General features: G+C 39.2%; 1 protein-coding gene across 1 annotated transcript in view; it reads right to left on the bottom strand.

Moving 5' to 3' along the window:
• LOC139743853 (protein MON2 homolog) overlaps positions 1 to 24,434 on the bottom strand; it is a 97,308-nt gene that overhangs the window by 50,147 nt on the left and 22,727 nt on the right. Inside the window, exons 5-12 of the mRNA XM_071654310.1 lie at positions 17,750 to 17,881; positions 9,955 to 10,084; positions 6,930 to 7,039; positions 5,963 to 6,088; positions 5,042 to 5,236; positions 4,192 to 4,316; positions 1,947 to 2,077; positions 160 to 313 (exon numbers count right to left, since the gene is read on the bottom strand). Of these exons, the coding sequence (XP_071510411.1) occupies positions 160 to 313; positions 1,947 to 2,077; positions 4,192 to 4,316; positions 5,042 to 5,236; positions 5,963 to 6,088; positions 6,930 to 7,039; positions 9,955 to 10,084; positions 17,750 to 17,881 (1,103 nt within the window). The remainder of the gene's footprint in view (positions 1 to 159; positions 314 to 1,946; positions 2,078 to 4,191; positions 4,317 to 5,041; positions 5,237 to 5,962; positions 6,089 to 6,929; positions 7,040 to 9,954; positions 10,085 to 17,749; positions 17,882 to 24,434) is intronic.

Here is a 24,434-nt window from a genome sequence, read left to right as displayed (position 1 = left end):
TGTCTTTATACTATATTTTGATATTTTCAATATGTATATTGCTTTTTTAATCTTATGTTTGCACACTTTGTTGAAAATGAAAATGCATAAATGAAATGAAATGAAAAGGCTGGGGACCTAAATTAAACAAAGAAAACTACAGATGCTGTGACAACTTACATTAATGCTTTGGATGTGCCTAGGTTTGCTACAGGTATGAGTGGTATCCAAACCCCCTTGTATGTGAAGGCAGCCTGGGGGTGTATGCTTGCTGCTGGTGAGCCTCCAGCATTAGCTTGAGACGAGGCACCACTCTCCTTTGTAGACTTGTCAGCTGCAAAGGATAAATGAGGCAGAACAGTGTCATCTCCAGAGATCTTGCATTCAAGGCTTTAGCTATTATCAAGTTTATATCATAGAGTAAAACTATATTTTGAGGAATCATAAATCCTTAACTACATTTGAGTAAGCCTTAGACAGTTCACTTCCATAATGAAGAATGTTGAGTTTGAAATTAAAAAAACAACAACAACATCATCACACAACTGTTACCTATGTAGTGAGGCACAAGGAAATACAACAAATCTTCTGTAGGGGGCAGGTTCTATGTGAAGAATATATTTCGGAGCAACTTAGGAATCTGGAGACATTTGCTAAGATATGAAAATGCATCAATGCATCATATACCCTGTCAGATATTCATTGTTTCCCCACAGCAAGAAAGAAGTCATTCCAAAATGTATCATGGTATGAATGACTCCCTCACGCATTTGCCACATTCTCCATAGTATGACCCTCTGAAAGAAAGGAGAAAGAAGAAATCTGCCCCATCCAAATACCAGCATTGCTGGCATGGACAGCAACTAACCCTTGAAAACTGGTTTGTTGTGTTTCAGCCCTCCTCTTTCATATCTGATACTAGTGTCTTTCTTAGCATCAAAACTACATGCTGTGTCGCTGGAATGCTTTGGTTTCTACAGGAACAAATATGTTTATGAATACCCAACTAATTTCCTCACTGGAATTGTCTTAAGAGATCTAAAAAAATCATGACTTGATGTGAGCATTTGAATATACATTGGAATTGCAATGCTCTCCATGATACATTAATTGAAACCTAGTAAACACTGTTATGTGGCTTGTGAATCATGCAATGTATGTGCAATACCTGGGAGCTTTTCTCACTATCGTCACTACCTACATGCAATCACTGATAATGCCTCAATAAGTATACTGTAAAAGCAAGATTTTTTCGCGGCATGAAATTCGCATGAATTGCCAGTGGCATTCAATGCATATAGTGTAGAAGAACTTCCGCATGCATTTCAATTTCCAAAATCGTGGCTCTTGCGAAATTTGTGAAAGGAAAATGCACACAAACATTTCTGGTTTTACAGTATGAGAAATGATAAGATATGCAAAAACAAAACAGAAATATTTGTACAAAGCAACATAATATCAGGATAGACTTTCCCTTTCACTCTGTGGTAAACTGCTACATTTCGGAGGCAACAGATGATCAAGAACTCACTATTATGTTAAAATTTCTGTAGTGCTTTCATTTTTGTGACGTTTGCAAATAGGCTCTTGACCACGAAAAAGACATGCAAAAATATTGACAAAAATTTTCCCCACATGCACTGTCCCAGGCCAGCACACTCGTGTTGCAATATCAAGTGACTGAAGGTAGTAGAGCCCCGATGCCATGGTATCAGGCCTCCTGCTGAAATATTTGGCGAAAGAGTACCTTTTTTTTCCTGAGAGATTTGATTTTGATTTCACTTTTATTTGAGATGTCACACTATCTTAAGAACATTTGAATTACCCCAGTATCCTTTTTGTTTGTTGTTGTTGTTGTTGCAACTATCATGATAATGAAAAGACCACAAAGCAAGAAATAAATTTGCGAAAACTTCTGATAAACTGCCTTATCTGTATGTGACAATATCTGAGTGTACAGTACTCACAGCTCTGACTGCTCTGTCTCTCAGTGACAGGGTGCATGAAGAGTGACTGAGTGAAGACACCCAGGGCATTGACAATGTTGGCAAAGATCTTGGTTGAATGTGGCTTCATGTCATACGACTGACAAAACATCCTGGCAGGGAAAGAGAAAGGCACACAAGGTACAATGTAGGTGAGGGAGAGATATCAGGTGGAAATGAGTACCAGGACTCATCTATGCATGGGGGAAGATTGTTTGTTCAAACACCACACAGCATACGATGTCAGTGTAGGAAACTTGTTTTGTCTGAATTCCTTCATGGATGGATCGCAAGGCTGGTCATAGATAACAAGAGACCCGCGGGTCTAGCGCTCACCTGAGTATCGCAAGTTCACCTTTCACGCAGTCACTAATCTAAATTATTCACAGCTCTACCAAAATTTGACCAGGCATTCTGAAGTAGAAGATGAAAATGTACAATAAGGGCCCAAATTTTTAAAGATTCCTTAATTTGGGGAATTGGGGGCCCCCTGGGGCCCTCTGGGTGGGGCATGGTGCCCATTTTGATAAATTGAGATCCTGACCCCCTAAGGATGCTACCTGCCAAGTTTGACGAAAATCTATCATGAGGTTTTCAGGAAGAAGATGACAATGTACGATTCAGGCCCCCATTTGGACCTTCCTAACCAACCCCCCCCCCCCCCCCCACCCCTGCCCCCAAGAGGGGCACCCCTGGATCTCCTATGAACAAACTCGAAACTACAGTCATTAATGTACTCACTCATAGTATTATCTTAGCTGTATAACTTCTGATTCTAGAGAAAATTTTTAACGATTCCTTCATTTGGGGGGTTTGGGCCCCCCTGGGGGCCCCCTGGGTAGGACATGGTGCCCATTTTAACAAATTGAGATCCTAACCCCTTAGGGATGCTACCTGCCAAGTTTGGTGAAAATGGGTCATGGGGTTCTAAAAAAGAAGATAAAAATGTACAATTTAGGCCCCATTAGGACCCCTCCTCACCTCCCTCCCCTGGGTCCCAAGGGGGGCACCCCTGATTCTGCCATGAACAAACTCGAAACTGCAGTCATCAATGTACTAACTCATAGTATTAACTTAGCTCCATCACTTCTGGTTCTAGAGAAGAAGATTTTTAAAGATTCCTTAATTTTGGGGGATTTGGGCCCCCTGGGGGTCCCCTGGGGGCCCCCTGGGTGGGGCATGGTGCCCATTTTAACAAATTGAGTTCCTAACCCCCTAGGGATGCTACCTGCCAAGTTTGGTGAAAATGGGTCATAGGGTTCTCAAGAAGAAGATGAAAATGTACAATTTAGGCCCCATTAGAACCCCTCCCCACCCCCCTCCCCTGGGTCCCAAGGGGGGCATCCCTGATTCTGCCATGAACAAACTTGAAACTACAGTCATCAATGAACTAACTCATAGTATTAACTTAGCTCTATCACTTCTGGTTCTAGAGAAGAAGATTTTTAAAGATTCCTTAATTTTGGGGGGTTTGGGCCCCCCTGGGGGCCCCCTGGGTGGGTCATGGTGCCCATTTTAGCAAATTGAGTTCCTAACCCCCTAGGGATGCTACCTGCCAAGTTTGATGAAAATCGGTCTTGGGGTTTTCAAGAAGAAGATGAAAATGTAAAAAGTTTACGCACGACGGACGACGGACGACGCACGACGCACGACGCACGACGGACGACGCACGACGCACGACGCACGACGCACGACGGACGCCGGACGAAGGGCGATCGCAATAGCTCACTTGAGCCTTTGGCTCAGGTGAGCTAAAAACATTTTGCCTTCATTCACTCCAGAAACAAGAAAAATGACTAACCTAAATATGCACAGAAGAAATTGTAATCAACAGAAAGTATCATCATTACTCTTAAAGTTTGCTTCAAGACATTCAAAGAAATTCTAACTGATCCACTTACAAATTTATAAGTTTAATTTTGTAAGACAATGAGCTCATGCATGATTGTATATTTTAATAAAGATTTCTGTTTGGAGTTCAAAACATTATTTATGAAGGGAATTCTTCCCTTACGTTAAGTAATCAAAGAAACACATAATTACAGTTTGTGTAAGAACAAATCTGTATTCAGAGTGTCAAAATCTCCAATAAAGTAAATGAAAAAGCTGTAATAAATGTACTCAACATGTGTCCCATAGACAACCTTTAATTACATCTCATTGCAGAATCTAAGTCATCTGACCTATAACCTTTGTTGTAACAGCCGAAGGGTGTGTTGGGACTGACCTGAGCAGCTTGGACTGTAGGCAGATTTTGTGGAGTACTTCCAGGGCCATGACCCGCTGCCAGAGAGGCTTGTCCCCCTCCATGAACTTTACCAGCAGGGACAGGAAAATCTCACATTCTGTCATCTGGTGGCAGGGAGACAGAGACAAGACTTTAAATATTTCACAAAATTTCTCCTACACTAATGACTACTACCACCACCACTAAATATTCCAGCTTTCAATGTATAGCTGTATTAGCATTATCATATTTTCTTAGAGGTGGAAAATTTACACTGTATGGGCATATGGTCATATTTACTTAGCTGTATGACAATTGACATCCATACATAATTTGTGCAAATAATTTCCATCCCACATTGCAAGAGGAAAGTAATTTTCCCTCAGCTTGCTGATAGCTTCACACTTAGAGTAGTAAATCTGTAAGAGTAATGATGAACACATGCATTATACATAGCACACAAATGAAACTGGAAAAAAAATACATTTGGGTCAACTGTCTGAGCACATTTCCCCATTTGTAGTATCTGAGGGGGGGAAAAAAATTAATCTTTTCCACGCTGTATTAAATATTGCTGTAGTGCATGGCTAACTTGATGTAGTTTTCTACTGTACAGTCCTTCAAAGGATACAGCACCTGAAAGTATACTTGAATAGACAACAGTGTGACAAACAAACCAGTCAAACGGCAGAAATGTGTTTGGTGCTATGTACTTCCATATCCACAGAACTTAGATATGACTGTCAACTGTTTATAGAGTCCTGTGGGTTGTAAGTGCTGTCAGACAATTACCATCTACTGTCAACTCATGAACCATGTGGTGGTGGCAGTGCGTGTATAGCATTCTCACCAATAATGAGTAGTACTTGTTGATGACTACTGAGACCACTCTGAGGAGACGGAGGTTCATGTGGAAGGTGGGTTTCTCTGGGTTGATTGGTGGGCTCGGTGCCTGCATGCCTTGCCGGTGCTTGAGGCTCGGGGAAAAGAGTTTGATGAGGAGGGGACACACTCTCTCCTTCAGCAGGAAGCTGAATTCTGTGTGCTGCATTACAAATACAAGAATACAACAGAGAGAGAGATAGAAACTCACCTTTGACTTTATGTGATGGAGATGAAACAGTCTCTTTGGGTCTACCTTACAGGGACAGTTTGATTAGAACTGATTTCATCATTCAAAACTCAATCTTGAAAGAAATTATTACCTATGACTACTCACAATACACTCACCTAAATCACTTCAGCACTTTCAACTCATCTTAATAGTATCTGAATGGTTGAAAAAGTCACATAATGCCAGGACTGCCGACCCTTAATGGACTCCAACTATCAATTTAGGCTTTGATCTAGGCTTTCGTTTTCAAATTGACATTCTCACTTCCTTCCTTTTCTTCTTCTTTTTGCACTTTTCTTTTCTCTCTATTTTGTTTTCTTCTTCCTCCCTTTCACTCTTTCTAGTTGTAAGCTTTTCAGTGTTTCTTTTTTCTTACAAGCAGTCTTTTGAGTGGGCCATTCCATTTTTTTTTTTCAGAATTAATATATAAATGTGTTTTTTCCCTTCTTCTTTGTAAATTATAGACATGAACATAATATCATTTTTGCTTTTTGTATATCATCTAAATGCATGTCCAATTTCAATTATGGCCATCATTCTCAAATTTACAAGAAGCCACTGATGTCACAAATGGCTTCCCACACCACACACACTGAGGCATTAAATATACCAGCATAGAGTGTGACACCTACAAGGTAATGGACTTTTTCTTCCTACCCTGAGGAATACTTGAGGGAAGCTGTTGAGGACAGACTCAAGGAGCTCCAGGCCAAATTTCTTGGTCATGGCCGTCATGCCCATCAGCCACGTCGGCTGGTCTCCATTCACTAGACAGCACAGGTCCTGGTTAAATCAACACAGACGGACACAGAAAAACTAACATTCAAAGGGTCATAGCTTGTGTGATCACATACTCAATGATATACTTCACCATACTCGGACGGGTAGAAGGTTTCATTATGTGAGTACTGAGCATCATATGGTACATGGTCTCAAACAGATATGGCTCACTGAAGCATGAAATTACATATTATCCTACTATAATGATGATATAAATGATGCATTTGTCTTTGCATTGCATGTAAAAAGAAGTCTCCACATTTTTCTTCTTTGGAACATTTGAAGATGACACAAGAGAGAGAGAGAAAAAAAAAAACCCACCTTACCTGACACATTCCGATAATTTTTTTTGATACTAGATATTGAAGAATTGGGGAGGGTGTGCACTGAATGATGTCATGGTTGAGACATTCTGAGCACAACCAGTGCTGGTAACAAACATTAGTATTATTTGCAGTTTGGATAAAGAGATATTTTATCACAATAGCTGTACTGATATGCATTGCTCAAATCAGCAACATATATGTATACTACCCAACATAATATAGTAATAGAGAGTTGACTCCTTCTTACCATTTGATAGTCAGGAAGCACTTAAAAAGCTATTTAAGATAATTTACAGGTGGTCATTTAAGACTGAATGGGGAGCATCATTCTACAAACTGTACAAGACTTAGCAATCAAACGGTTAATGCAACAACAAAAACATCTGATTAGAAAAATAAACGTACATCTGAGGTGTTCAGGATGATAATGTGATAAAACCAAGATTCAAATTGTCGACTGCACATACATAGTAACTACCCTACTGTTTACTCTAAAGTTAAGAAGTTCCATTGTGTACCTGGAAGAGCAAGTAGGCGTCGGTGGCACAGGGCTTGAGGGACCTCGGGGCCTCCCTGTGACCTAGGCTTGCCTTCATTTCTTCTTCATCCACTGGAGCCTCTGAACCATCTGCATCAATATCAGACAGAAATCAATGGTAATGATGACTTTAACACTTCTTCCAACACCTACAGTGCCCTTGGCCATCCCTCTTGAAAACCACTGCATACCAATTTGGGGACCCTTTCGTATGTGAGTGTGTCTGTGTCTGTGTACATGTGGAAAGCAGGGTTGTAAAAAAAGTGTGTTTCTCTGCCCATGATGTCTGTATATGGCATACTGTAAAACATGATATATTCGCGGCATGATATTTTCACGAATTGCCACTGGCATTCAATGCATACAGTGTAGACAAGAACTTTTGTGTGTGCACATTTTAATTTCGCCAATCTTGGCGCTCGCGAAATTCGCGAAATTAAAATTAAAATACAGCATTTAACAAGACCAATTTTTTGAGAAAGCAGAACTTCCCAACAAATTCGCAAGTTGTTGAATTCCCTGTCATGGAGTACAGAAATGGACAGAAAATTGAGAGGTGCGCACATCCATACATACAGCAGGTGTCTCAGGACTTGGGTCCCCTAAACTATTATCACACACCTTGTTCATGCAGTGTGCACTGTGTATCAGTGCATGCTACAGTGCATGCTGCATTCATTTTGAGGTCAGAGTTGATATTTTTATGTGTTATCAAATTCGCAAATAGCAAGAGACTTGCAAAATCTGCAAAAATGAAAACCCAACAAAATATGGCACATACAGTAAGTCATATAGCCTCCTGTATCACCCAACCCACTTACTTCAGAGCTTCCGTAAGTGAGAAGAGGTTGGCATGGCAACAAAAATGAGGTGCTAAAGGACTTATTTCATACAGATGTGCCACTGCACATGCAAATCACTGGCATGGCACTCAAAGCCCTACAAATGTTCATTTGTGTGAAAGTAATGGGGCAATAGAAATCATTGTGGTTTCCTGGTAACCGCCAGACATGAGTGCTTTACAGCATTTTCTTTACTGCTTACTAGATATCAGCAGTACTCCAGCTACATGCAAACATTACTTCGATTGTCAACTGATTTCTTCAGAAAAAATTTGAAAATGTGGTAAAAATGAAAATGCTGTCAGAAATCATTCTGATAGATAAAATGCTCTCGAAGGCAGGGCTTCTTATTGCTATTACTCCACTCAACAGTCATTTCACATTTCACTTGTAAACCCACAACAACTTCAAAATGTGTGAAGACTCGCCGCACAAACATGGCGTGCAGGTAGCTTGTCTCATAGGACAGAAATTGAATCAAATTCTCCAGCCCAGGTGATCTGCACATGTGCACATGCCCTCTCTCTTCAGCCTCCTCTCCTCTCATACAACTTTATTTTGAGACAGTTATTAGTTACTTTTGTCTGGCCACCTTCATTACTTGTGAAAGGAGTCCATACAACCCTTACTGAACCCCCAAAATCCCCTCCAGATCCTTCCCTCCAGATCCTTCCCTCCAGCCTCATTGTCTGTCTCGTTATCTCTTCAAAATGACACGCTGGTCGCATTTCCAGCGCTGCAAGCCTTTCAAACCAGAACTCTGGTAAATTGAATTGCACACCAAACACTTGGCAGATAGACCGCTCATTTTAGAGCAGGCGGGGGAAAATGTGATCACCTACCAGATGACACCCTATCACTAACAAGCTGAGAAAACAATCATTCCCAAGGTGCACTCTGTCTGCCATACTACTAAACAAGTTCCCTTGCTTCATACCACGAGATATATCCAGGGCTCAACACTAACTTTTTCTCAGATATGGCCCACTCAAACCATTAAAATCATTTCATCTGAAACGTTTAAGAAGTGTAGTGGTGCTAAGTAAAAGGAAGGAAACATACTCTACTTTGAATCTCAGTTGCCTGATTGGGCCACCAAAAGATATGCTTTTTGAAAGTTTGGTGGCCCGACATCAATTTTTGGTGGCCCTGGGCCACTGGGCCACTGGGCCACTGCCAATGTCAAGCCCGATATATCATATCAGATGTCTCCTCTTGTTATGCCAAGGAAATCTTCAACATATATTGTTTGTTCTGAACCTTGGAAAATTGAATACAACGAGGGATGCAGATTAGCTTGAGATTATCACTGGCTGTAATAGACCACACAGAAATATTGCCCCTATTGATATTAACACTGATTACTGCAAGGAGACAAAGCACAGAATAAGGCTGTGCAGTAGTGTTCCACTGATATTCAAAATCATGAGGATGAATATTCTATCTAAAATATCAAGATGAAAAATGTATAATTGCAGGGCAATTTACATAGGACAATGTAAATACAATTGTGGACACATTGAGATACTCTAAGCTTGAAATGGTTGACTTTTATTTGTACTGTCTACCGCACGAATGGGACTGTTGTTTTTCTTTCACTTTTGTAGTGTACAAAAACCCCGATCTTGAGCATGCACTGGATATCATGCAATATGCATATTCACATACACTTGAAAATCACAACTAATTCCATACAAACAAACAAAAACAAAAAACAAAAAAAGATATGGCTATTATCAGGATTCCCATTGCAATGCAAAAATCTGTCTATTTTAATCTGTTGTTTTATCCAACCTTCACCATAATTTGCCCGGCACATTATGTATGAATCACAAGTGAATAAAATAATCAATTTGTTTGATTTCAAGATCCAACTCTCTGTACTATATCCTGGACAAGGTTGCTGGGGTCATATTCTGGTCACTGCTAGCTCTGGTTGCTGCATGCACAGTTTGCAGATTGAAAGTGCTTCATTTGCAGCCGAGCAATATTTTTTGTTTATTTATTTATCTATTTTTTTGTTTTAGCTGTGTGTGAACAGCAACACATAAAATCTATTTTTTGCATCACTATCCAAAGTTGAATTCTACTTTATTTAACAACTTTCTGCTTTCTGCACTCAGAACTTATTTCTCAAGCTTCACCTAAGAACATCAGACCCACCTGCATTTGCCTCATCCTCAGCTAGGACCCTTTCAAAGACGATGGAGACCACTTGCTGGACGATGGCAGAGGCCGTGTTACTGGTGGTGTTGTCTTTGGAGAAGTGCAGACGAAAACACACAACCACAGCCTGAACAGAAAAAAAAGAAGATGTAAACTGATAATCTTCATACGAACAACTGCAATCTTGTCGGCTACATGAACATCGACTACATTTTGTAGCTGAAAATACTGATTTGATTTCACTATGAACACTGTTCACTGCACTTTAACGTCATGATAAATGCTAGGTCTTGATACTCACAGCATATTAAAAGTACATGGACTATTTTCGAGTGCCCGGATGGTGTTATTACATGTGCATACAATAAAGATAGAAATCTTTGCACAGTTTGGAGGAAGCCTTATTGAATGGATTAGTTTTTAAAATACAATGTATCTAAACTTGTCTGTAAACCTTTAAATTCCGGACACATCAAAAAGATAAAGAAATATTTCATAAGGTATCCTTTTTTTTAAAGTCATTCTTGTCTTTAAAAAAAAAATGAACAAAAAAGCATGAATTGTTATCAGTCAAAAATATGTAAAGAAAGGCACGTGGTTTAGCTGTGATATGATAATTTCACTATTACAGTATACTTTTCACTGCATCTATTCATATCATGCCAAATTAGAAATCAACAATGATCAATCAAATGACTGAAGTGTGCATAATTCCTGCTGAACACCAACTGTGACACATAGGGCATACTCCAAGCTTTGCCAATGACCATTATGCATCTAATTCTAAAGGTCTTGTGGGGAAATCTGTATTACAAGATCCTTTTCCCAATCAAGCAGGAATTATGCAGTGCGAGTGTGTGTGTGTCTATACCTGGGGATACAGTACCAGCACAATAATCGTCAAGTAATGAATGGCAGTGGTATCGTGCAGAATGCGTTGAGGCATAATGTGTATGAGGTACATGTGTTGTGTGTGTGTGAGAGAGAGAGAGACTGTGTACTACATGCACAGGAGCACTTGTTTTTTATTCCAATATTGCAGTTTGAGCATTATGAAAGTAAAAAACATGTACATGCAGAGAAGGTATTGTACTCCAATGCAAAATAGCACAAATATTTTTTTTCTTCCATTTTGCTAACAATTTTCATTGACTTTTCATGAGGCAGACTCAGTATTACTTTATGTTAGTTGGTGTTTGTGCATATTCTGTTTCTACATGTATCTATCTATCTATCTATTGAAAGATCCATCTATTCATCAAGATATATACTTTGCTGTAACTATCATCAATAATTACTCTCACAATGTACAGGCAACACCATGCATTGCAAAAGCAGTGGCAATTCATCCAAGGCTGCCATTGATAATCTCAACTAAACCATTTCATAATTAAGCATAAGACCAGTATAAGATCAGTACAGTTTCAGTAATTCAATTCAATCCAATAATCATCATTAATAATCATTTACTATGCTGTAAAAGTGGACATTTTTGCGCATTTTGCGCAACCAGAAACTAGCGTGAAAATAAAAGCACACAAACGTCACAATGTTTCAGTAGTTGATGTCTTGATTCTGCGGAATTAAAAACACATGAAACTCATCTACAGGTCGAGCGTGAAAAATTACTAGCGCGAAAATATCCACTTTACGTACTCTTGACACTGTGTATCACTCCAATGTGTTGTCTCACACACCAAATATGTTTGTATCTCAACACGTTCATGACTTGTGTGGAAAAAATGATCTTTGATTTCTTATTGACACTATACAGTTCATATTCAAAATGTAAGTACAGAACATGCAACTCCACTTGGTATGAAGAACCCAAGTGACTACCAGACGAGGTTCAGTGTACATACAAGAGCAGGAAGATTGACACAATGGACAAAAATGTTTGTTTTTTCTTCACTTTTAAAATCTGTTTCACAGTACAATAAACTGAAAGTCACAGTCACTGTATGCATAAAATGAACTAAACTTCAGTGTCTAAACAGTTGTGTGAAAGCTTTTTCTCTCCTTTTAATTTATAACACAGAATTGGCATAGAATCCAATCACTTGATATTTGCTATGAAGCAGCTGACATAAGGTTGGCTTTGAGAAGCTTCTGCCCAACAGCCAGTGCTGGTTCTAATCCTTTATAGCAGTGGCAACCGTGTATTTATCACAAGAATTCATTATTGCACAACCAGAAATTTTAGGGTGCAATTTGATTTTGCAAATTTTGCGAGCCAAAATTCATAAAATTGAAATGCCTAAAAAAGTTTTTGTCTTATAACGCGTTGGATGCCAGTGGCAATCCGCGAAAATTTCATGCTGCAAAAAAGGCTGTCGGCTCCAATTCAAGAAAATCTCATGGCGCGACTATTTCTTGCTTAATAGTACTTTGAAAAAAGTGAATTTCTCTTTAAAAGAGTGTGCATGCCAACAAGAGTATAAAATAGAACATACTAAACTTCGTATCCTGTATGCACTGATACCTTCAAGATGCCACATTGAATTATACAGTAGCTCTTCAATCATGATAAAACATGCATGCAGTGTGTCTACCGCTATATTTATGTTTTTAAAAAAGACATAAAAGAGTGTCATGTTCATAACTACCACAATGTCAGACAAAGTGAAAAAAAGAAATGTCAGGCTTTATGAGGTGGCTCTGCCTTGCTGAAGGAAATTGAATTCAGTCGCAATGACTTCCAACAGTTACGGAATATGAGATCAGGTTTGTGCATTCTGTCTACCTAATATGTTTGCAGCTGAATGCATCAAATCCCATGAAATTTGAATATAATGGGCCTCATGGGAAGGGGGGGGGAGGATGTTCAATAATGTACCATACACATAGCTACAATGAAAGACATTTAAAAGTATAGAATTGCAGTAAATCATGTTCTACACAACGAGTACTGTGAAACAGGGAATGTTTGCATGCACTTTAACCTCTTGAATTTTGCGAGAGCCAAGATTCGCGAAATTACAATGTGCACAAAAGTTCTTGTCTCTACTCTATGTGTTGATTGCTAGAGGCAACTCACAAAAATTTTATGCCACAAAAATGGCCATTGGCTCCAATTTGTGAAAAAAAAAATTCATGCCACAAAAATGGCCATTGGCTCCAATTTGTGAAAAAAAAAATCATGCCACAAAAATATTGTGTTTTACAGTATTATAGCAGAAGAACTTTGCTCATGATCAGAATAAATGAATTCAAGGAACAAAGCGACTAACAACCACCCACACTTTCCATTCATGGTGCCTGACCCATAAACTGTACATAATCTGAACCATCTGTGCAATGAAACCAAAGTTCTCCACATGACATATAATACACCAAATATATCATATTCCATCAGCCACATTGACTAATAAGGAACAGAAGGGAGCAAACATTATGTAGGATACAAACAGCACGCATTGTTCTACAGAGGTACATTAGTATAACTAAGGGGATGCTCTGCAAACTGGGAAGAGGAAGGGGGTAAAGGATGGAGGTGTAGAAATAGGTCCACCAACTTTACTCAACTATCAATGGGGGAGGCAGTTTGTGCTGTTACATTTGAAAGATTTTACAACACTGATGATTATACTGCCAAAAATATCAAAATGAACATTCTGCACTTTACAAGGGCGAAGTAGTCAGTTCATTGCTTCTTTGTTTTGTGTTTTTGTTGTGGGGGGGGGGTGGGATTGAGTATTGTCACTGACATTAACCTGTTGAAGACGAGTCCTGAGTAAACTCGGGTAGGTGTCTATAGGAAATGTGTGTTGTGGCAAAATCAGTCCGTCCTCAACGGGATAATGTTCTATACCGTCCAGCAGTGAACAAATGATCAAATATGGTGTATTATGCTCTAAACAAGAAACTTTTAATATTGCTTCTTATTGGATACAAAGAATGCTGGAAAAACTTTAATATTGCTAAGCACCAGATTGAAAGAAATATTCCATACCAACAAAGCTACAAAACGGTGCTCAATCAAAGCCATCATATCATATGTTGCCATTACTGCTTACAAATTCCTCTGAAATTTATACTTCAAACTAGGTCTCATTGTACGTATAAACAAAGCAAACTCACTACCAACCATACTCTTTTTATTGGCATAAACAGCAGAGTAAGCTTTACCTTCAAATTACTATTTACAGTTACATTTTGTGGAAATCAAGGAGTTCTCAATCTAAAAGATAAAAGTTTGAAAGCCTCTTGCATAACAACTGGACTGTGCAAACTCTTTCTAGACTTAGTGAAAAGGAAAGGATGTTCATTATTGGTGGCAGTGCCTCGGTCTGATCAATCTGCTAGGTGTCTCTACAACGGCTCAAATTCCAGGCGCAGATGTTAGCCCTGAGAGCTGACACTATCTGCATTAATTATCTCCCGTGATATTCATATGTTGCAACTCTCTCTGGGTTTTAGTTGTCAATATCAGAGAGAGTTTGAACCCAGAAATCATGCCCACAGCCAAACCTCTTTGATGCTGCTCACAAAATCTGCTGAATTCAAATAGCAATAGCTGGTAATTCATATCGCAAGGCAATCCCCTTCCAAGTCATGCCGCAGCAATGGAAATGGCAATTAGGGAGTACAGAAATTACAACTGTGTATGCATCATGAAAGTGAAAGCACCAACAATGAAAAAACTGTGACTGCGACAGGATCTACCGTTTCGATTTCAAGCATCAGCTAATTGGACATTCTTGCCAACGTTCACTTGACAGAATTCCTCTAGAATGCAGCAAATATAATATTTCCTGGATGACAGTGGGCACACATAGTAGGTCCTGGGCAGCACACACCCAGGTAAAGAGGAGTAAATCAAGACCCTGTTTACAGTGCGGGGCTGGGCCGAGCCCAGCCTCAATTGCGAGGCCGGGCCCCACAATTTTGTCCGTTTACACTGCCGGGCTCGGCCGCCCTTTTGATTCAAACCTTTCAATATTTTGTCGTAGTGGCGCTCTGCTTGTAAACAAATGCAATTTGGTATTGTCTGGTTTTCAGACCCTTTGCCAAATGAATTCCTTGGCGACAAAGTCGCCGTTCGGGCAAAGGCCTTTGCCGAAGGAAAAAATCCTTTGCAGGACAAAACCACCTTAAACTATACTAGTTTTTGACGTTGAGGGGGTTAATATCCTGAACAGCGAAATAGTACAGGCAGAGGGTTTGGAAGCCAGACTAAAATTGGCCACGCATTTGGCCCAGTTTACGTTTACACTGAGAAAAGGCCGGGCTCGGCCGCGGCCGAGACCACCTCCAGAGCGAGGCCAAATGCGAGGCCAATTTTGGCCCGGCATTTGGCCTTTTGCGCGTTTAAACTGAAGCGGGGCTGGGCACGGCTGCGGCCGAGCCGCGGCCAAGCCTTGCACTGTAAACGGGGTCTAAATCAATTTTCTATCAAGACAAAGCAGTACACAATGCTAGCATGGTGAGGAGAAATGTATTGTCTATTTTAGGAGTGTAGTGATAATATCAACATTATGTGCTATTAGAAGGAATATGTTGATTGGATCATGGCCTCAAGCACTGATTCTTATCAAAGACAAACTGATGGATTTAATCATGAAAGAGTATGCTCACTTACAGTATCATCAAATGATTTCTCACGCAATCAGAACAAGAGCAACTGTTAAACAAAAGGAGGGGGAACAGCACTTGATGCTAACTGGATGTTCAATATAAATCTAACCTTGATGAAACCTCTTTGACGGTATCTTTCAACCTAATTGTAACTACCTTTTGAATAGTTATGCAAACAATTATTATCTCTCATTCATAAGTGTGTCTGCAAAGTACATTTCTCTGCTTCTGTGGACATTTTGTGATGCTTGGCCCTTCCCCTGGTCCCCTTTGGGGCCACCCCAACCATTTGAACAACCTTGCATCCCATGCCCCTGGGAAGATTGATTCCTACCAGATTTGGTATAAATCTGACCCTGGGTTTTGAAGGAAGAAAATGAAAGCATAAAAAAATTTACAGTCTCTGGACAACAGATGTTGGATGATGCTTGATGCAAGGAACAAGACAGACAAAATCTGATCTCAAAAGCTCACTGGAGTCCTCTGCTCAGGTGAGCATATAACTCAAGTGAGCTACAGTGAGGCAATGGCGAAACCAATTTTATGTTTTGGGGGTTTATTTCACCGTGCCCCAAAAATGTGGAACATAAAGACAAGTCATAAGTGGAAGCACGGAAAAAAGTTTCATCCCCAACAGCTGAATTGAAGGACTCTTTTTCTGACCATATAATCATTCAGATATCCTCTCTAATCTAAAAGCACTTTCATGCAATATGGTGAGATATGACTACATGTACCAGTATCACTGGACATGACTGATCTGATAGTTGTGAGTTGGGTTGAATACTGATAATTGGATTCAGTGAGAGAAATTTAAAGTATTCTTTCATGACCTCTGCTACCTAGGAACCTTCTACTGACTTATGCTTTCATATACAAGGAAACAGTCTGATGCTGCATAGTTTTGCAGGTTGTGGCCTGAAGTGTGACACATAACCCATGCAATTAAGATATCCCCACTTAACAGCTCCCAGGGAGGAGGGTGAAATCGCAGTGGAGTGATCAGCGTATCACTCACATTGATTACCAGGTCAAGCATGACAATCCCATGCAATTCATCTGCAGCGGCTAGCAGTGGTTTATAAAGGTATCATGCTGGAATACGGCGATCATATTACAGGGAAGAATAAGCCTGCCTTGTTGGGGTTATCATGGACCTACTAACAAATGGACTTTCAACGAATCCAACCACTTTGAAGTACGTGATCCGCCGCCACCTGACTATGCGCATCTCAATGAGTACATACAGGTGTCTTGAAAATGATGATCGCATAATCATGCATCGTCACTGACAAAGGAACTGTTTCCCTAATTCCAGTCTCATATTTCGTGTCATTTGCTTGGAAATTACAGACCAGCTCGCTATCGCTCACACATGCGACCTTGCCTAATAGTGAATCATACATATCCGCTTCCCTTATTGTCTCTTTTTACTCTGGAAAAATGTGCGTAAAAGATGAAAAATGTGATTACAAATCATAATCAATTAGCTAAAAAGTTTGCTTTCTCTTTAAAAGTATCTGCATTTCGCTATAAATGATCAATATCTGAGCTGTGATATTCTGATACATACCACCACAACAGCACAATGTTATGCATTTTCCTTGATTGATTTAAGACAGTTAAAGGCCCTGTTTACCTTTGGGAGCAGTGATTCAAAATTTTTCAAGATATCACATTTGATGCACATGTGTAGGTCTGTTGTATCACAAAACATCCTACCATATGAAATTTTCGTAATAAAGCCTAAAATATAAGGAGATATCAGTATTTTTCTCAATAAATCATAACTGTAGACGGTTTAGTCTGGAAACATTTTTATTATACCTATTGTTCACATTTTGTACATTTAACAATACTTAACCGATTATACAGATTCAAATTTCTACAGTGGTTGTTTCTATTCCTAACTCACATTTTAGAACTATTTTAAAGCACTAATGCTGGATTTTTGTTTCATCTGCAAATGGCACATTATGCCTTCAATATCTTCTACGCATTTGGCATATAGAGTTTTCAAAGCTGTGCTGTGTTTTGCTCTGGCTTGCCGGTGGCGGAGATCACAAGATCAAAGCAGGGAAGAGTGTTTAAAATGTTTTTGTGACACTTTTGACACAGACAGAGGCATGCACAAATAAACAAAATGATGAATGTCCATGTGTAGTAGGTCTATGGTGTCAGGAAGGATGACAACGCGAGGGACAGTGAGACCTACCTTGGCGAGAGCAGTGCCCCTGACGATGGTGTTGGTGGTGAGGATGACAAGGGTGGTCTGTAGGACCTTGAGGTCTTCCATCTCTGACTCCATGAGACTCCACAGCATGTTGATGACATTGCTGGCTGCCGCCTGGAGGGAAGTATTATATGCAGACAGGGCAAAAGAGTTAAGAGCAAAATTCATTTTTGTCTTGGAGCTTTTCTCAATTACAGGCAATGGACAAGGAAGTTGGCAATATATATCACATACAATTATGCTTCTTACCCTTGGGGGAAAACAGCTTGATATACATTGTTAAGAGCTGGATGATGGAGAGAGAGGCAATGGTGAAAAAGAAGCTATCATCTGTCCTGCAGCTGTAAATCATAGGCTGTAACTATGGACCATTCCATCATCCTGCACTTTTTAGCATTCAGAGTCCCCCAACATAGTGCACACATTTCATATTCTTGTTGTGACATAATACATGGCATTGCAGCTATGACACTTTTCTGTTTCTTGCAAAAATCAATATTTTTACAGATTTTTCACAAATAAAAGTATGAGTCATACGAAAAACCATGATCCATACAAAGAAAGTGTGCTCTAAAGGTTGTTGATGACGTTTGCTGGCCACTAACATCAAGGTAGTACAAGGGGAGGGGGGCGTAGGGTATAGAGAAAAATGGTAAGGGGGATGGGGGCTGTTCAACTTTGTGTTCAATCTTGAGGTAACTAGTGACTGCAGCTTTGACTATGTAAGCGATAGAAGGCCTCTTCATCATTTAATTACTATCCTTGGATGATGAAAAGAGGAAGATGGGGACTTCCACTATAGACAGCAAGGAGGGAAGAAGGGAAACTCTGAATAAAAGCATGAGGTCAATGCCATTGATATGACACTTCTTGCTGCAACACATCCTGATATTCCATCAATGGCCATGATGCGATGTCAGCATGGATGATTAAGATTTTATACTGCTAATTATAACCTCTTGCTTGTAACCTGGGCCCCATTGTGTGAAGCTATGGTAACTTTACAAGTAATCATGGTAACTCTACAATTAGTGGTAACCAGCAGTTGATTGATCATGCTTGTTTCTGTCGAGATGTGTGCCGTAGTTTCATTGCCATGTTTTTCTGTTTTCTATGTTTTGTCGTTTTTTGTTTTATGTATGAGTTTTGTTTTTCATTTCTGTATATTTATGTTGTATCTTATCCGCACGGACCTGTGGAAGAACAGTCCTCGGACTGAAGTAGGTTGCCGTGCTTAAATAAATGAATGAAATGAAAAGAAATGAAATGAAATTTCTTGGCTTTGATTGCTAGAGAATAGTGTCGCCATGGTAGTTATCGTTGATTGGAGAGATACTATTACTTGTTCAGTTACCATTTTTGTAAAGTTTTATGCAATGGGCTGATGTGTCATTCATTTACTCTCTACTTGCATATTCTCTGTGTGTTTGTCACACATTATTAGAATAAAAAAGAAACTCAGAATAAAAATTGGGGCTAAATTTCATGTTTTGTTGCCAGAACTGATGGGAGCTTGGTATAAACGACCGTGATGTCACCACTCCACGCCTACATCTCCCTGGAGAGAATAGTCCTGTATGTTGTGTCAAATTGAACATGACACAAAGCAGTTCTCTAGTGGTTACAGACTGGGGAGGGGGGGGGGGTCTTATAGCTCATGCAAGTTTCCAGATAGGTGTCTCACTATCAAGCAACTTAATGGTCATGTTGTTGACTAATTCAAATGATTAGATTCACAGGAAAGAATGAATGTCATGTTCGCTTTGATAGGCCATGTTACACTTTACATTCAACAGCCTTAATACTGCTGGCTCTGTCTTACCTGTGCCTGGAAAAAAAGGGGGAAATGTCAAAGACATTAATCAATCCAAACTGAAACAAGTGACACTTGTCTTTCCTATGTGTAATGATCCAAATCACGGAGGGAGGGGGAGAAGAGAAGATACACAAATAAGAATTTTGGGTCATTTATCAATTGCAGTCATTGTTGTAATTACAAAGGGGTGTGAGTATACTACTTATACAGATGGGGCAGTATTTACACAAATGCAAATGTTCTGGAACCCATCTCCTCAGAGAGTGGAATGAATCCTACCCAGTCTATCCTTATCAGTACTGAATTTAACTCTGAACTAAATCAAATGATTATTGTAAATAATATTTCACGACTTTTAAACAGCAATATGCAGAATGCATATTCACAAAATTCCACATAATTTCATTTTTCAAGCACACTGAAAAAGCACTTTTAAACTTATCTCCTTAAGAAGGAATGGGGCATGTTACATATACATCAGTAAAAAGTTTAGGGAATGTGTACATTTAAGAAATTATTTGTTGAATTCTCTTTATATCTTCTTTATACTGTTCCATTACTGTGACCAGCATCACATATTGCTGTAGCTTTCTTATCAAGCAATGACAACACATGGATTTAATAAAAATGTTGAAAATTCTTAACTTTTGAACAGATTCATTATCTGATCTTCCTCAAATTTCACTGATATCATTCTTCAGCTATATTTCTCTATTCATTGAACCTACATTATATAATCACATTTTGGGTGAAGTTTCCATTAACTTTTTCAGAAGGCAATAAAAGTCGTCCTGACACTTTGACTTCTGCACTGCTCCACATTATGGCATGCCAGTGTGTGTTATTTAGTGGCACGTAATCATTTTTGGGGTTATGCTAAATTCATGAATAGTTCACGGAATGCGTAATCTTAGGACACATATTGACACATCATATTTACACCATACCTACCTAGTGTTCATGCAGTGGTATTCACTGCCATGACATACTTGTAGTGGTCAACTTTATTTTGTCTTTTGTGGTCATGAGACTTGTTTTAACTGGCTCATGTACATCTTCACTGCCCTATACATGGTATGCACTGGATCAACTAATTTGTGCATACATAGGTTGCGCATAGTTTACGGAGGGTTTCAAACAGTTAACAAAAGTGTCCGAGAGTCACCCCAAAATTTAGTTGTGCCATAATTTTGAAGACACACAAAATTTTGTCATGTATTTCATGCACTAAGTGCACTGACCAGCATAGTCCCACATTTGCCACAAATGCTTCCTGCACTGGCAAGAAATGTACGAACCATATGTGCAAACCCCACATGCATTCAAAATATCAGGGAAGCTATGACAATAGGATATTAGGTTCTTGGTTCCGACAGGGCTGATGCATAAACCTCTTTTATCTGTGGTTTATGAAACTGTTTTATTTAAAAGAATCTGTAAAAGGGAATAAATGGAAACACGTATTGTGACTATATGATATGTTACTTGACTAATGAAACAACAAACAGCCCAGTATGAGCGAAATCACAATCAATCTGAGCCAGACAGTAGCCTCTTGGGGGGGGGGGGGGGGGGGGAGGCACATTTTGTAAAGCATGGGCACCACCGTTACGCTTTCTATTATTCAAGACAAGCCTAAGTGCGCTCGATCACTGCGATGACCTTTAGAATGTACGGGTATTCATGAAAAAGCAGTAAGCATTAATAATCACTTTCAAAGTAGGCTTAACTGTATTTACAGGCAATCCTTAGACACGAGCACTGATAAATGAGGGATTGCTTGGTTGCAGATTCAACTCTGCATCAAAAATGCTCTAAAACTGTCACCACAATCCCTTGCTCTAATTATTCTTTTCTCATGCTTAAAAATTTCATATCGTGTAATTTTGCAACTTTTCTACTGATTTCATTCTTCCCCACATCAAAAAAGACGACAAAACAGAATATATTTTCCTCTTTGCTTTCATTACCATTTTTAATCACTTTCACTGCTTTAACAAATAATCTACAAACTTATATCAGATGTGAAAACTATAGGATTCACACAGAATACACAAATTTTCTTTTCTTTAATCAAACAAAGAAAAAGCAGAAAAGCAAACTCAATACAGAAAAGCAGGGAGAAGAAAGTGAGATATGTGGCATTTCACCTGCCTTTGATGAACTTAGTGCTCAGGACCTGTACTCAATATGGCACTGTGGCAGAAGATGACATCAAATAATTTAGATATTGCCACTTAGTATTCCTCTCTTCAGCTTAGCAGTGAAGAAGACATTGCAATGAGGTTGCTGTGCTAAGATGGATACTTAATTACGTTTTGCTATGAGGTTGCAACTTTGAATCTGCACATCTACCCCTACCCCCTGTATAGATATCTGGACAATATTCATACACAGGCCAACATGGTCGATTGTAAGGATCTACATACTGCATGCACTGCATCAATAGCAGGGGTATAAAGTTCAGTTGTAATAGGCGAAAGATCTTTATTTAGCCTAAACTGTCTGAACATACAGGTATTTCTGCTCTTTCAGTGGAATTTTTTGTATTATACTGACCTTCCCCCAAATGTTTTGAGTGTCTGTAAAGTATTGTTATCTGATATGCACTACAAAATGATGAATCACAGGAACAAAAAATTGTCATAAATTTGGATGACAGTTTCAACTAGAAAAGCACTCTGAGAGAGCAGACCTCCGCCAAGCAGCTACTTTCCAGCGATGATTTTGCTCTTTTTTCTCCTCTCCACCACTGGGGAAAAGCTCTTTGGGCTCTTCCACAGAGATCAGTGATTTCCACCCATAGGTATACACGCTGAAAAAACACCCGATTTCCCAATATACTAGTAGAAGCCTTAAAGTTTGTTACGTCATAAATCCTCAGCTGCGCGGCGCACCTCGCCCTAGCAGAAACTAGAGCACGCACTTTAGTGAACGTTTGAAAACCTCAAAAATGCGCAGCTTGAACTCCCAATTTCAATGACCCTACCTGCCAAAATATCAAAATTCCTTCATAAATTTCCAAAAAATTCTCGCATCACTACCAAAATTTAATCATTTGTTACTTGTGTCATTCTCAACCTTTCCTGTAAGTTTCATCCAAATCCGTTACCTACTTTTTGAGTTATTTTGCACACGGACAAACAAACAAACAAACAAACAAACTAACGGTAAGGAAAACATAACCTCCTCCCTTGGCGGAGGTAATAAATGTAGTGTACTGTAAAATGAGGAATGTTTGCGTGCATTTTCAATTTTGCGAATTTCGTGATAGCCATGATCCACGAATTAAAGTACACAAGAAAGTTCTTGTCTACACTCTACGCACTGAATGCCAGTAACAATTCCCAAAAATGTTATGCCGCAAAAAAGGCTGGCTGTTCAATCAGCAAAAATATCTTGCTTTTATAGTATAAGTACGCTTGAAGAGAAGTATCACTGATTGATTTCAGATGTGTTTTATTACAATGATTTATCCTTTCACACAATTTTCTATGCAGTTGACATCATTACAATAATTTTTGTTGTGAAAACGGATACATTTTGTCTTTGTTGTACACACAAACACACACACACTCCTCTTAGTCCATAGTAGATATGACGGTTAAATTCTTTCACCTGTAGATTATCATGTACAATTTTGTAAATTGCTCTTAAACAGCATGTTTTCCCACATCATGGCACTCTTTACAACATATTGTGTGCAAAATGCATGGGGATGGAATGTAGAAAGTTGTTGAATGATGATATGACGGCTGAAAGTTTACCCTTATGAAAGTAATTACAGCCCCCTACTTCATACAAACACCCCCAACAGCCACAGGAACCATGGCAACAACAAGTACTCACACAGAGCTGATTAGCCATTGCCATGGTAATTGCAATTAGTGGAGAGCTGTATTGAACAAAATCTAATTTCATGTTTGCAGTCAATAAAAACACATCACCCTCTGATCTAACATACGTGTGGACAAATTTGTACTCAATAAAGCTGGGCACAGACATGAATGATATCACACTGCTCACATGTGCATTGCCATTTGAGATATTTCATCTGCCTTTGTTTAAAATCTTTGTGATGTCATTTTAGCACGTTGAGTCGTCCCAAGCATCATGCTGTAGCAGAACTTGACAGGTTCACACTTCCAAAGATTTTATTTGTAGTCACGTTTCTGAAACATGCTTCCAAGCAAGTTTAGAGTACAGGTGTAAATTTAGATATGAATCTCCCCCTGACCATTAACTTTGAATAATATAAAGCTGTGTGACGAACACCTGTCAATCAAACGTGCAACTCTCAATTTGCTTGCATGGAGGTGTATACCTAAACACACACACATACCATGGCAGAAGTGAGACAAGGTTATGCTGTGAAGGCCTCAACTCCTCAATTAGCATGACATTAGTTGTATTCACACAGACAAAATAGCGAGATAATTATCTTGATCCAAATACTGAAACATTCTGTGCCTTTTCATAACACACATCAGATAGACAGAAATATGCGGCTAATCACTGATTGAGATAATTTGTTGACCAAACTGTACAAGCCCAAAATCTACCAGAATGGTGATTCTTGCCCTTGTGTTCATGCACTGTTGTGATACATGTGTGTTTTGTAAAGCGGACGAAAAAAATCTCGAGATTTTTCCTCCAGCGTTCACTGCGATGTGAATCATCGCACTATTCCTCAAATTACCATAATTCTGAAATACTGGCAAGATTTCTTTGGATTCCGAAATACTTGCAAAATTTCTTTCGATTTGAATTTTGCTGCTGATCACGCTATTTTGTGGGATTTTGATGTCCACACAAGCAAAAATCTCAAAATTTGGATTGCGATGCAAATTT

This window comes from Diadema antillarum, unplaced genomic scaffold, assembly GCF_040938485.1.
Source record: "Diadema antillarum isolate AM-2024a unplaced genomic scaffold, OU_Dant_1.0 seq00001116_RagTag, whole genome shotgun sequence".
Classification (NCBI taxonomy): Eukaryota; Metazoa; Echinodermata; class Echinoidea; order Diadematoida; family Diadematidae; genus Diadema; species Diadema antillarum.
The sequence above is the reverse complement of the archived record's forward strand: the minus strand, read 5'-3'. Positions and strand labels throughout refer to the sequence as shown.